The sequence below is a fragment of the Panicum hallii genome, chromosome 9, assembly GCF_002211085.1.
Source record: "Panicum hallii strain FIL2 chromosome 9, PHallii_v3.1, whole genome shotgun sequence".
Classification (NCBI taxonomy): domain Eukaryota; kingdom Viridiplantae; phylum Streptophyta; class Magnoliopsida; order Poales; family Poaceae; genus Panicum; species Panicum hallii.
This window is the reverse complement of record NC_038050.1, coordinates 60,356,881-60,369,114: the sequence shown is the minus strand read 5'-3', so window position 1 is coordinate 60,369,114 and position 12,234 is coordinate 60,356,881. Positions and strand designations below refer to the sequence as shown.

The window sequence follows — 12,234 nt, the reverse complement described above, 5'->3', positions numbered from 1 at the left end:
AATTGCCAGTTTCAGAGGAGATTCGAAAAGAGGTTTCAGCAAGTATCATGATGAAGTTTTGAGCAAGCTATGAAAATCCCACTTTTTTACGAGTCTTTGAAGAAAAATTCGATTGGAAGTTACTGTTTTTTTTTTGAAGAAACCTATTGGAAGTTGCTGTTAATCTGCTATTGGAAGGGGAACGGCCTGGATCTGAATATCTCTCTGATCGCGCACGTGGACGGTGGTCTCGAGCCTCGCCTCGGTTCCGGCGCTGGCCGCCGACTCGACTCTGCCTCTCCACCACGACTCGCACGAGCGATCAAGCGGATTGGACCAGCAGATCTCACTCCGCCGGCGCTTTGCTTGCGTTCAACTCCTCCCTCCGGCGAAACCCCAGTCCAGCGCGGGATCGACGCGCGAGGCCGGGATCCCGCCGCCCGCCCCGCACCGGCCTCCTGCCCCGGCAGCGGAGCGGTGAGATTGGGGGTGAGGCGGAGATGCAGAGCTCCACGCGGCTGACGCTGCTGCTGTGCGCGGCGTGGGCGGCCACGGTGCTCTACGGCGAGATGGGCGCCTACTGGGCCTCCTACCTCGCGTGCTCGTGGCCCTCGCCGCCGGTGAGTACGTGAGACGCCGCTGATTTGGGCGCGGCGTGGGGTTCTAGCTGTGGGTTTACTTGGGATTTCGAATTGTTGGTCTGGATCCAAAAATTAAGCTAGGGTTTCGTAGGAGTTGTCATCCTTTGCTTAGGCATCGCCCCGATTGACCCTGTGCAACAATTAGATTTTACCGGCTTGTTAAATTTGATAAGGCATAATGTAATTTTTCCTTTTGGGTGCATTCCATCATTTTTATTGCCAACCCTTAACAATCCATTGGACACACAGTAGTAGAGGGGCTGAGGATGACGTTTTTATTTTTTTTTTTATCATGAAGTCTGAAATTTTGCATGAAATCTTTGTTATTTCATGACCATATTACTTCCTTAAAACTAAATTTCATCGACCAGCAAGTACCAATTCTGTGCGATGTCATTGTTATCTTACTATCATATTTCTCCCTTGAACTTCTCTTGGACAGAATAACCATGTGAAGATTGCTGTTGTTGCTGATCCACAGGTACTTCCATTGTTTCGTGCAATTGTGCCGTTAACTCAGTAGTAGTACACAAAAGTTGTTTGAATGTGTGTTGCTCCTTCGTGAAAAAGGTTTTCCTTTGCAGCTTATGGACAGCACCTCCCTTGGTCTTCCGTCAAGCTCAATTGCTCTCCAAGCTGCTGAGTTTTACACAGATTTGAACATGAGAAGGTCCTTTCAGTCTGCCATACTGCCATTCGAACCTGATATGGTCTTATTTCTTGGTGATCACTTTGATGGAGGCCCATACATGTCCGATGAAGAGTAAGGCACGGATACTGAAATCTAATTCACCTTTCAATTGTTACAAGAAGTTCACTTGTCAACATTAGTACTATGTTGTACTATGAAGTGTGGAACTATTGTGCATGCTTGAAAAGATGGTGATACAATTTAAAGTGATTTAACTGGAATATATAGTGCTTACAATCAATTATAGTGCATAATGTATACACATAACCTATTTGAGTCTTACCAGCAACTAGATGTGTTATTAACTTCCTACGCACAGTTCACAGGTATAGGTAGTATTTAAGCAACAACATTCTGATGCATTGGAAAACCCAAGACACTAATAACCATGATTCCTGATGTGTCATGAGGTTAACCTAACAATGGACTTGGACTTGATAATGAATAATGTGGTGTCATCTTCATGGTAGGAACCATTCTATCCTATAGCAACAGTTGAGAAAAAAAATATTGTCAAGTAGCAGTACTGATTGTGCATTCTGCTTTTTAGCAGCCATGCTTCTCGAATAAACCCCAGAAATTTTGCTCGTTTCTTGTCTCCATCCTCAATTCTGTTTTGTCCCCCCGTTCATTTGTCAATTGCTCAAAGCTCCCTGAATTACTTTTTTTTGTGCGATATAATGTTTTCTCCATGTAATGACCTTGTTGTTACTTCATAGTCTTTCTATTTGTTTTGTTATTTTTCTTCATTAGTTTTTGCAGCAATTTACAGTTTGTTACTTCGAGCATATTCTTCCCAGAATGATCAAACCATTCTACATTTCACTTTGTATTCACCCCCTTATCTCTATTCCAAACCTTTCAGGTGGCAGGAATCAATGTTTCGATTTAAGCATATATTCAGCCTGAATGAACAGAGAAGAAAGCCACATATCCCAATCTACTACCTGTCAGGAAATCATGATGTTGGTTATTCAGCATTTTTCTCTGCTCATCCTGAGGTGATTAACTACAGTTGTGTTTTTTTCCCGAACTATCATTTTAGTACTTTCTTTAATCTCATGTTACTGTTTTCTAAAAGGTATTTTAGCTGGCATACACCTCTAGACAAAACTAGGCTGCCTTTGTGATTAAGATTCTCATTAATTTCTTCTCATCTTTGGGCCCAACATCCTTCTGGACTCGGTCCCTGTTGCTCCAACTCTTGGTGACGTCCATTACATAAATTTGTACTTCTCACCAAGAACAGGAGACCCAGAACTGAAGTTTGCAACATGTTGTGCGCCTAGCTTTGTTAATTGCTGCAAGTAATGCCTATGTTTCTAATCGTCGTGAACAGCTGTAACACCCTGCTCCACCCTGTCCCTATTTTTTCTCTTAGCTGGCATGCCCTTCATGGCTTTTCCATATTACTTAGAGGCGTTTTAGATATTTAACAATGTTCTCATTAAATCTGAAGTTTAGCCATTTCTCAAATTTGAGTTGTCCTACTATAATTGGAATCATCTAGACCTTAACAAAATTAGTGCACAGCACTATCCACCAAAAGTCCTAGTTATCATTGTAGCATTTCTTTAATTGCGTAGAGTTCACGAGAAGACAAATATTCATATTTGTTTTTTTCCATGTAGGTGCTTAGTCGGTATGAAAAAGAATTTGGATCAAGAAACTACCAATTTTCTGCTGGGAAGGTTGACTTTGTTGTCATTGATGCTCAAACACTTGATGGTATGTTTCTCCTACTCCACCTATGAAATACAGAATTAAGGAAATCCACACTATTCACAAACATTCATACTTTAGAATCTATATGTATGGTTTATTTATTCATGACTAATGATCTCTGTACACTGTTTCCCTCTGATGCTTCTGATTTCTATAGCTAAAGACCTGTTACTATTTGTTTAGCAGGAGCTAGAAAGAGCAAAGAAAGGTCCTCCTCTTGGGAGTTCATTAAAACTCTATCCCCAGGTATGGTATTATACAGATGTTACATACTATCTACAATTGCTATTTCTTCTTCTCCCTCTTGACTATTGTTTCTTCTCTTTAAGGTAACACATCGAATCCAAAGGTTCTACTAACACATATTCCACTCTACCGACCTGATAACACTCCTTGTGGCCCACATCGTTCTTCACCTGTTATAAATCAGGTATTATCTTGTTACTGCTAAATGTGCTTATTCTGTGCTGTTAAAAGAAATTCCTAGAATATGCCCCTTTTGGCCATAAGGCTTACATCATACCTTTCACATTATAATTGCCGAAATAAATCTTATTTTTCATATGTAGCACATTGCTCCAGATTTTGTATATAATACTATGCAATTTGTGACATAAGCAATTCAATAACCACATGAACAGTTTTCTGATTGTTTTATTCTGTTGCAGAGGGTATCCTATGCTGCCTTCGACCAAGGAATCACGTATGTCCTTCCTCACACTCTACTGTTTTATTACTTTCAAGTTCACACTCTACTTGGAAAATTATGATCGTTGGTTTGGTTTTTAATTTAGTTTTGGGCTCCACTTGCCTATCTTCCTTGCTGTACAAGAATTGCTTATGTGATTAGTGATGTCTATTATTTTCACAGTCTGGTTTTCCTGATGCACTTTCTGTAAAATTACTTCTGGTCATACCAGTTCAAAAACAACTATTGACTTTCAGAACTTGTTGCAATGTTGGCAAAGCCATAATGATTGACATAAGACAACCTTTTTGTTGCAGCTACCAGAATTATCTAACTAAAGAGACTTCTGACCTTTTGCTAAGCTTATTGCAACCAGTAAGCTTCTTTTGCTGTTGAAGAGATTTATATTATCTTGTCCATATCCTTTAATCTGGTTAATCCCGCTATAGGTCCTTGTGCTCTCAGGTCATGACCATGACCAATGCACAGTCGTCCACTCCACTCCTTTTGGGCCAGTAACAGAGGTAAAATAATTGCATCTTTCTGGCACCACATATTCCAAGTTTTGCATCTAATGGAACTTTTAATGCTGCAGCATACGCTGGGGACAATAAGTTGGCAGCAAGGAAATCTCTATCCATCATTTATGCTGCTATCTGCTGGGCCCAAGCTGTCACAGAATTCAACTGATCTGAAACATGAGGTCATGACGAACCTTTGTTTTCTGCCTAAACAAACCCATATTTATATCTGGTAATGGTTATAACACACCTGCTTATTATATTTGTTTAATGACCAATTTACAGTGGAACTATATTTACATTTTGTTGTTATACAGGTATATCTGCCAGTTTGCAATGACCATCCTTCTGCTAGTCTTTTGGCCAACCAATGGTCTGAGCTCTCTTCCTTATATGAATACATTTGTAAGCTTCATGAGGTCGGTAGGTGCTGAACTGGTCTCAAGAACCAAAGAAAAAGATGATGAGGAAGATGGTGAATATGAAATGGTTTTTGATGCGGAAGGGTCCATGCACCTCGTTAAAAAGGCTGTTGCAAAAGCCCCAAGTGCTAGCTCAGACCCCAGAACTATAGGACGGTATGTTGTTCTTGGATGATGCATGCTTATAGGTACTTGACAGAACCGAATCAGTCTTTAACTGTATGATTTCCCAATGTCATTGCAGTGGAAGTGTTGTCGCAAGGGCGACAGCGGGAAAACACCAATTGGAGCCTGATTCATCTATTCTTGTCGAGATGGGTTCGGAGATGACATCAGAAGATGGAGCGAAGTTGGCGCGCCCTAGCAAATCGAAAGTAAGGAAGGTGCTCCAACGGCTGTTCCGCGTCATCCAGTCGCTAGTTGTCATTGCCGCTCTGAATGTCCCCCTGTACATGATGCTTCTGTTCAAGGACTGGATTGACCATTGAAGTACGTCGGGGCCTAGTCCTTGCAGTTATTCAGTAGGTTGATTGATACCTATAGAGTAACTGCACACGCGAAAACTAATTTGGTTTTTGCTGAGGCGTCAAATAATATATCTATTTAATATGGGCGACCATGTTGTTTACTAGACCGTTCATAGTTAGTCGGTAAGGATTTGTGGATTAGCTTCACATGGTCCGTTGCTTGAAGACTAGAAACTATTCACTAGGAATCTCTCGCTATATGCTTGTACCGGGAACGTGGATGGATCGGATGTTACAAGCTGTCATTAAGGCTGATTTATACGTTCCACGTAATCTTATATACTGTTTCTAATAATAAAATGTGGTAATTGTAATAAAATGGAAAATGAGGGAGCGGAAAGCAGAGGTACCTAATTACTCTTTTGCTTTCTGCTGCGTGTACGTCGTCGTCCCCCTGGGTCATCTCCTCGAGCTCGACGGCCTTATCATGAAGTAGTTATATGGTTACAAATCCAAACTCGATGTTTCGGGTTTGAAACTTCACGGGAGGTAGCAGAGATGCGAGACGTGGCAGCATCACATGTTCCAGGCTGAAATTTCCGAACCGTGGAAAAACTAGAGCATCGCGGTACGGCAGCACGGCACCCTGGAGCGCCGCCATACCATACGGATGGAGCTCGTACCGGCCACTTGCTTGCTCCTCCTTCCTGATGAGCTCATTTCAAAAAGAGAGAGAGGACATATGCATCGTCGGTAGCCACTCCCACTTGCGTCTTGTTTGTACGGTCAAACGCAGCAGCGCGACACACGACGCGAGCACAGGCACCCCTGGATGCCTGGATCTCAAACTCCCCCCCTCTGTTTTTTTTTTTCTTTCGAGACGACTTGCTCTGCTGCTTGCCTGGCCTGGATCTATCCTCGTCCGTTACACACTATCATTACCTGTCAGTCACCGCCATCATCATCTCATATCAGAGATTAGATTTCAGCTTCCCTTCCTCCGCTTTTCCCAGCGCAGGGCATCGCCGCCAATCATGTGCGGGAGTGTGGCATCCCCATGTGATGACCCTTGCTCATCACCATCAATCCTTCTCCCTTAGACAATAAGCAGTGGCTGCCTTTGTTCAAGCTGAGTCATGGGACATTTTGGACATCTAACAGTGTCCTGGCACAATGCAACCTACACGTTAAACCAATATAGTAAACCTCTCCATATTGTTGTGACTTTTGATTGCATGTCAGCTTTACATGCCATGTATCTAAATACTCAGAAATAATAGTCATTTTAGATGTTGGACACTTGGACAGTAGTTTCGCAGATGCAGTGCTGCAGAAAGATACTCTCAGGGTCAGTATGTATGACACTACTGTATCTAGTGGCAACTAGCCTTTCTTTTTCCCTTTGAGCTCTCACTTGGTGGGGACAGGGTGGGCAGTTCAGTTTAGTGGAGCGCCACCAAACTGATCAGGGTACCATCAGATCTGCTAATCATCGTCACTCCCCCCATCACGAACACAGCTACTAGTATAAAAACAGTGCGCCTTTTTCTCACCGGCCTGTCCAGCTACCCCCACTACGTTACAACAGGGATCCCACGACACGTCATCAGGGCACCCGGGCCCGCGCGGGTACGCTTCCGGGTACGAGAGAAAAAACCGTACTGGCCAGTGGGCAGTCGGCCACCACTACCCCACGAGAAGCCCCGATACGTGGGCCCCGCGGAGATCCGGGCCCGCCCACCTGGCGTACGGCCCGGGCCCGCCCCGAAGCACCCAGGCAGCTTCGTGCTCGTGGTCGTGCCATGACCGTCGCGTCGGGCATTTCTTCTTCTTCTTCTCCTCCTCCTCCTCGCCCGCACCTCCGCCGAGCGCATTTCTCCGTGGCCGCGAGATTCGATCACCAATTCGGACGCGCGCGTCCGAGTCCCAACCCAATCGCGCTCTTCTTCCTCCTCCTCCTCCTCTCCCAGCATTTGGCCTCGCGAGCCTGGTCGATCCGCCTTCCACCCAGTGCTCGCGTCCCTTCGCTCCTGGGAGAGGGAGCGCGGCCGGCTCTGCATTGCGCGGATCCGCCGGCGCTGTCCTTTGTTTCGGGCCGCGGCTCGCCGATGATGGGGGCGGAGAAGCCGGCCCTGGGGTTCGCGGAGGTGGACGAGCTGGAGCTGTCGTCACCGGCGGGCTCGCCGGCGCCGCCGCCCCGGAAGATGCACTCGCTGGACTTCGAGCACATCGGCTCGCTCGCCGCGGTGGCCGAGTCGCTCTCGCCCGGGAGCAGGTGGGGGAGGGCGCTCACCAGCGTGCGCGTCGTCATCTTCCAGGCCAAGATCAACGTGCTTCTCCCCTTCGGCCCGCTCGCCATCATGCTCCACTACCTCAGCGGGAAACACGTAAGAGCCCCGCACTCCGTTTCCGAATCTTGCACTGTTCTTTTCCGTAGTGCCGCGCGTTTGAGCCTTTACCGTCAACTTTCTGTTTTTCCTTTGCATTTTAACAACTTGTAGGACTGATAAGCTGATGCCTTCCTTTTTCTGTGTGCTTCCATCAAATGCTCCGCAGCAAGGATGGGTTTTCCTTTTCAGCTTAATTGGTATAACACCACTGGCCGAGAGACTGGGATATGCAACTGAGTAAGTGTCAGTAACCAACATGGTGACCTGAGTTCTCGCTTACTTATGCTAATTAAGATCTCCCGTGCTGGATTCCGTATGTCCTAATCGTTGTTACTCTGTCTTGTGCAGGCAACTTGCTTGCTACACTGGCCCAACAGGTATTCTTTATTGTGCTAGCTTTCCAACGCAAATCCATCTTGGCTTTAGCGTTTTCTTCGTAAAGATATAACCTTTTTTCTATCTAACTGTAGTTGGGGGGCTCCTTAATGCTACATTTGGAAATGCAACGGAAATGATTATATCAATCTACGCACTGAAAAATGGAATGATTCGAGTTGTCCAGCAGTCACTGCTAGGCTCGATATTGTCAAATATGCTCCTTGTTCTTGGGTGTGCTTTCTTTGCTGGTGGTCTTGTCCATTCTGACAGGGACCAGGTTTTCAATAAGGTAATTTTCTAAACAAAGTCTGGTTTTCCTAAATATTTTTTTGTTATAGAACTACAGTGTATGTTTGTAATGTCTATTGACTTATATTTATCATTGCAGGCATCAGCTGTTGTAAACTCCGGACTACTATTGATGGCTGTCTTAGGCCTAATGTTCCCAGCAGTGCTTCACTTCACACATTCAGAAGCGCAGTATGGAAAATCTGAAGTAGCTCTTTCAAGGTTTAGTAGCTGCATCATGCTTGTGGCCTATGCTAGCTATCTATTTTTTCAACTAAAGAGCCACCGCAGTATGTACAGCCCAATTGGTGATGTAAGTAGCTTAACACCAAATTCCCGCAAGCATCACAAACTGAAAAACAAGAAATACATGCATAAGGATATAAACTCATTAAGTGCACAAAAAGACCTGGGATCACTTCTCTCTATAACGAAATGATTATATTTGTCTGGAACTCTGCTAGTTAGCAGAGGTGATTATATCATGTGCATACCTCAAGATTCAAATTCCTACTTGCCTTATCAGGAAGAAGAAGCCATCGAAGATGTGGAGGATGAAAAGGAGATAACACAATGTGAGGCCATCTGCTGGCTTTTTATATTGACTATTTGGATTTCAGTACTCTCAGGGTACCTGGTAGATGCCATTCAGGTAATGAAGATCTTGCTGATAATTAAATTCCTCTGTACTTCATTTTGTCCTTTCTCTCAATCCATTGCCTACTCCTCTTGTTAATAATAATAACTTCAGAAAAGGACATAATGACATCTCTATTTCACATTTATGCAATTTTCTATTTCTTGAACCATGCTTCTTCGACATGTTGTAACAGGGCGCGTCTGACTCATTAAACTTGCCAGTAGCATTTATTAGCGTTATTCTGCTTCCTATAGTGGGGAATGCTGCTGAACATGCGAGTGCCATTATGTTTGCCATGAAAAATAAATTGGTAAGGGTTGCTGCTTTCTTATTGCCTTTTGCAATTTTCATAATGTTTTCTTTTTCTTTAGTCTCATTTTCCCATAACAACAGGACATTACGTTGGGAGTTGCAATAGGGTCATCAACTCAGATCTCCATGTTTGTGGTAAGAATACTTAGTGAACCAGACACAACTACTGTGCTGTGGTTTTGTAAATTCTATCATTAGCCAAATTGTTTTTCAATCAGTAAATATCATCGTAGTTTAATAATTGCATCTGGTACTTTTTTCATGATTTTCAGATCCCATTCTGCGTGGTAATTGGCTGGATGATGGGGCAAGAAATGGACTTGAATTTTCAACTGTTTGAGACAGCAACTCTCTTTATCACAGTACTGGTGGTGGCATTTATGCTACAGGTCTGCTTCCAGAACAAACCAACAGCCTTTGTGTTTTCCATTGTATATGGAGTTACTACCGCAGGCTGTTTTGCCATCCATTTTTAGTTCTAATATTTTTCATACTCTTAATTATTATATATGTTTTCCAGGAAGGCACGTCAAATTATTTCAAAGGCCTTATGCTCATCTTATGCTACCTCATTGTTGGTGCAAGCTTCTTCGTCCATGTTGATCCTGATGCAAGTAAGTACTCTTGTTTCATTGTTTTGTTAGATGCAGGAGAGCAGATAGAATCAAGATTTGATGGGTTGCTGAATCACAAGAACTTAACCAATTGAAATAAAATAAAATAAAATAAAATAGTCAGACTATTGCTTTATTTCTTTGCCATAAAGGAAGATAACTGTGGAGTTTAATTATCCCATTTGTAGCTGACATGTTCAATATATGAGATTGCTGTTGATAGACACAATCTTTTTAAACTGGCATTCATTTGTATTAGTTTTGCTTACTATCTGTAATACAAACTCAACACACTGAACTAAGAGAAATCTTCGACCGCAGGAGGCGATATACATTGTCTAGAAAACAAAATGCTTTTTTTCAAGGCGTCTTATCTCTAGATTACTTGTTTTTGCGTTCATCTGCATCTCCTAATGATTCACTCGGTTGCCTGAAGCAGATGAGAGCTAAGTGATAAGTCTACTTACAACATACCTGTGCTGAACGGAGAGGCTACGACTTAAACTGCAGAATTAGCAAATAGCATTGCTTGCAGTAGAGGACCTGCCAGAACCTGAATTTGGGAGCAACTTGGGGGCAGAATGCCGCACTAGCACCAAGGGTTTCACCTGGGGCTCAAGATTGCAAGGAGCTGATGCAGCTTTTTTAGGATAGCAACAGCATCGCCCTTTGAGGAACTGTAACTTTCTGTGATAGTTGCAAAAAGATTACCATCGCATTTGTTCAAGCTACATGTGTCACAGTTTTTTTTGTTGTTAAATGTTACCGTTGTTACCATTACCAAGATATTAAGCCTGTGGGGGTGTTTGGAAGGTGGTTGATCTGATCGAGACGTTTGCAAAGTGTTGTTGTTGCATGGTGCAGTTGTTGGGCCGGTCCTGGGGCAGTCACATTGCACCGGCCGAACTAAGCTACATGTCGCAGATGCGACTAGAATGCATTTTGCCACGCCTCTTCTTCTTCTAGAACATCTTTTCTCATGTTTTCTCTTCGGCTAGAACAAATAGTTGTACTTGTACCATCTGTGAAATTCATTTCGCTCGATGATGATGATGTTCCAAGGGATGAAACTTGTCCGTGCTGGTCATGATTCTAAACTTTACCCGGCATCCGATGGACGCTAACAAGCTGATCTGCACGCCTAACACGCGGCTCTCACACGTGTTAGAGAAAATACAAGACTTGTATGTAATTTGAAGGCGCGGGCATAGAAGACTTGTTCAGCCATCAGCCCATCACGGTTGAGGATCAGGTTGATGGAGACTGGCGCAGCCGCTCAGCCTATCTGGGTGTCTCTCTAGCTCGAATTCTGACCAAGATAACATGAGCTTCCGCGCGAGGTCACCTAGCTTAAACCACAAGCATAGCTGCAGAGTGTGATGCTTCCGTCTTTGAAAATTTGAAATATATATTAGACGTTAAGCATTCCTTCTTAATTTTCAAAGTCAACTGGGCACCGGCTGCTATCATCATCGTCACGAGTATCAATGGGATTGAGCGCGATAAGCAGGAGTGGAAGAAGATCTTCTTTGAGGCTGGATTTAAGGACTACAAAGTTATACCCGTTCTCGGTGTCCGATCTATCATCTCGAGCTATATCCTTGAAAGCTTTGTGAACAAAGAACAAGTGCACCTGTGGATACAGGGGGATTCAGATCCGGACATCCTGCCCTGCGAAAAAGGGTGTGTGAAGCGTGTACATGTGGATTTCTGGAGGAAGAAGAAAACGTCTTCTAAGTACATGTGGCCTATATACTTAGAAACGAAAAGTAAAGGCAAAATAGCCAAATTCATCCCTGAACTATCGCGTCCGGCTCAAATTCGTCCTTGAACTTTCAAAAGGTCCAATTTAGTCCCTGAACTATCTCTATTGGTTCGGTTTCGTCCCTGTGCTGAGCTGGCGTTGACACCGTCTACTGCCTCCTTAACTTTCCATCCATTGGGTTTACAGCAAACGCTGAAATGTCCGTTTTACCCCTGTTTTTTTCTCAGTACATCGGCCCTCCCTCTCCCAGGCAGCCCTCTCGCTCCCTCGCAGTCTGGCCGCCGCTATTTCCAGTCTCCCGCACCCCCGCCCCCGCCCGCCCGCCGCCCGCAGACCCCCCCCCCCCCCCCGCGCGCCGCCGGCCGCCGGCCGCCGCCCCGCGCCCCTGCCCCCGCGCCCGCAGACCCCCGCCGCCCGCAGCCCCGCCCCCGCGCGCCCGCAGACCCCGCCCCGCGCCCCCGCGCCCCCGCCCCCGTCGCCCGCCGCCCGCGGCCCCGCGGCCCCGCGCCCCAGCCCCCGCCGCCCGCAGACCCCGCCCCCGCGCGCCCGCCCCCGCGCGCCCGCAGACCCCGCCCTTATGTTTCAGGACTGGAAATGTTCCGAGAAGGATGTTGATGATCTTCCATTGATTGATCTGGAAGCGATCCTAGCCGCCACGGCGCCACCGACAACTTTGCGGTCTGCGGAGGAGAACAAGCTTGGAGAAGGTGGAT

The 12,234-nt window shown here is 45.1% G+C and overlaps 2 protein-coding genes across 4 annotated transcripts; both read left to right on the top strand.

Moving 5' to 3' along the window:
• The first annotated feature begins 228 nt into the window (after window positions 1-228).
• LOC112874321 (uncharacterized protein C630.12) lies at window positions 229-5,295 on the top strand. Of its 2 annotated transcripts, none has more exons than XM_025937582.1 (13): window positions 229-599; window positions 1,063-1,101; window positions 1,205-1,383; window positions 2,177-2,312; window positions 2,943-3,039; window positions 3,220-3,282; window positions 3,366-3,466; window positions 3,705-3,739; window positions 4,042-4,099; window positions 4,174-4,248; window positions 4,320-4,477; window positions 4,563-4,823; window positions 4,912-5,295. In XM_025937582.1, the coding sequence occupies exons 1-13, from the start codon at window positions 480-482 to the stop codon at window positions 5,153-5,155; spliced, it is 1,566 nt and encodes a 521-aa protein (XP_025793367.1). In that variant the 5' UTR covers window positions 229-479; the 3' UTR covers window positions 5,156-5,295. The 2 variants fall into 2 exon arrangements, with proteins under 2 accessions (XP_025793367.1, XP_025793368.1); XM_025937583.1 differs by having other exon boundaries at window positions 3,223-3,282; window positions 4,912-5,229.
• A 1,681-nt stretch (window positions 5,296-6,976) lies between these two features.
• Window positions 6,977-10,580, top strand: LOC112874322 (vacuolar cation/proton exchanger 2). 2 transcript variants are annotated; one of them, XM_025937584.1, is made up of 11 exons: window positions 6,977-7,521; window positions 7,691-7,761; window positions 7,873-7,901; window positions 7,995-8,191; window positions 8,291-8,503; window positions 8,717-8,842; window positions 9,024-9,140; window positions 9,224-9,277; window positions 9,415-9,531; window positions 9,663-9,756; window positions 10,193-10,580. In XM_025937584.1, exons 1-11 carry the CDS (start codon window positions 7,243-7,245, stop codon window positions 10,204-10,206), a joined length of 1,311 nt encoding a protein of 436 aa, XP_025793369.1. In that variant the 5' UTR covers window positions 6,977-7,242; the 3' UTR covers window positions 10,207-10,580. The 2 variants fall into 2 exon arrangements, with proteins under 2 accessions (XP_025793369.1, XP_025793370.1); XM_025937585.1 differs by having other exon boundaries at window positions 6,980-7,521; window positions 10,196-10,580.
• The last annotated feature ends 1,654 nt before the right edge of the window (window positions 10,581-12,234 follow it).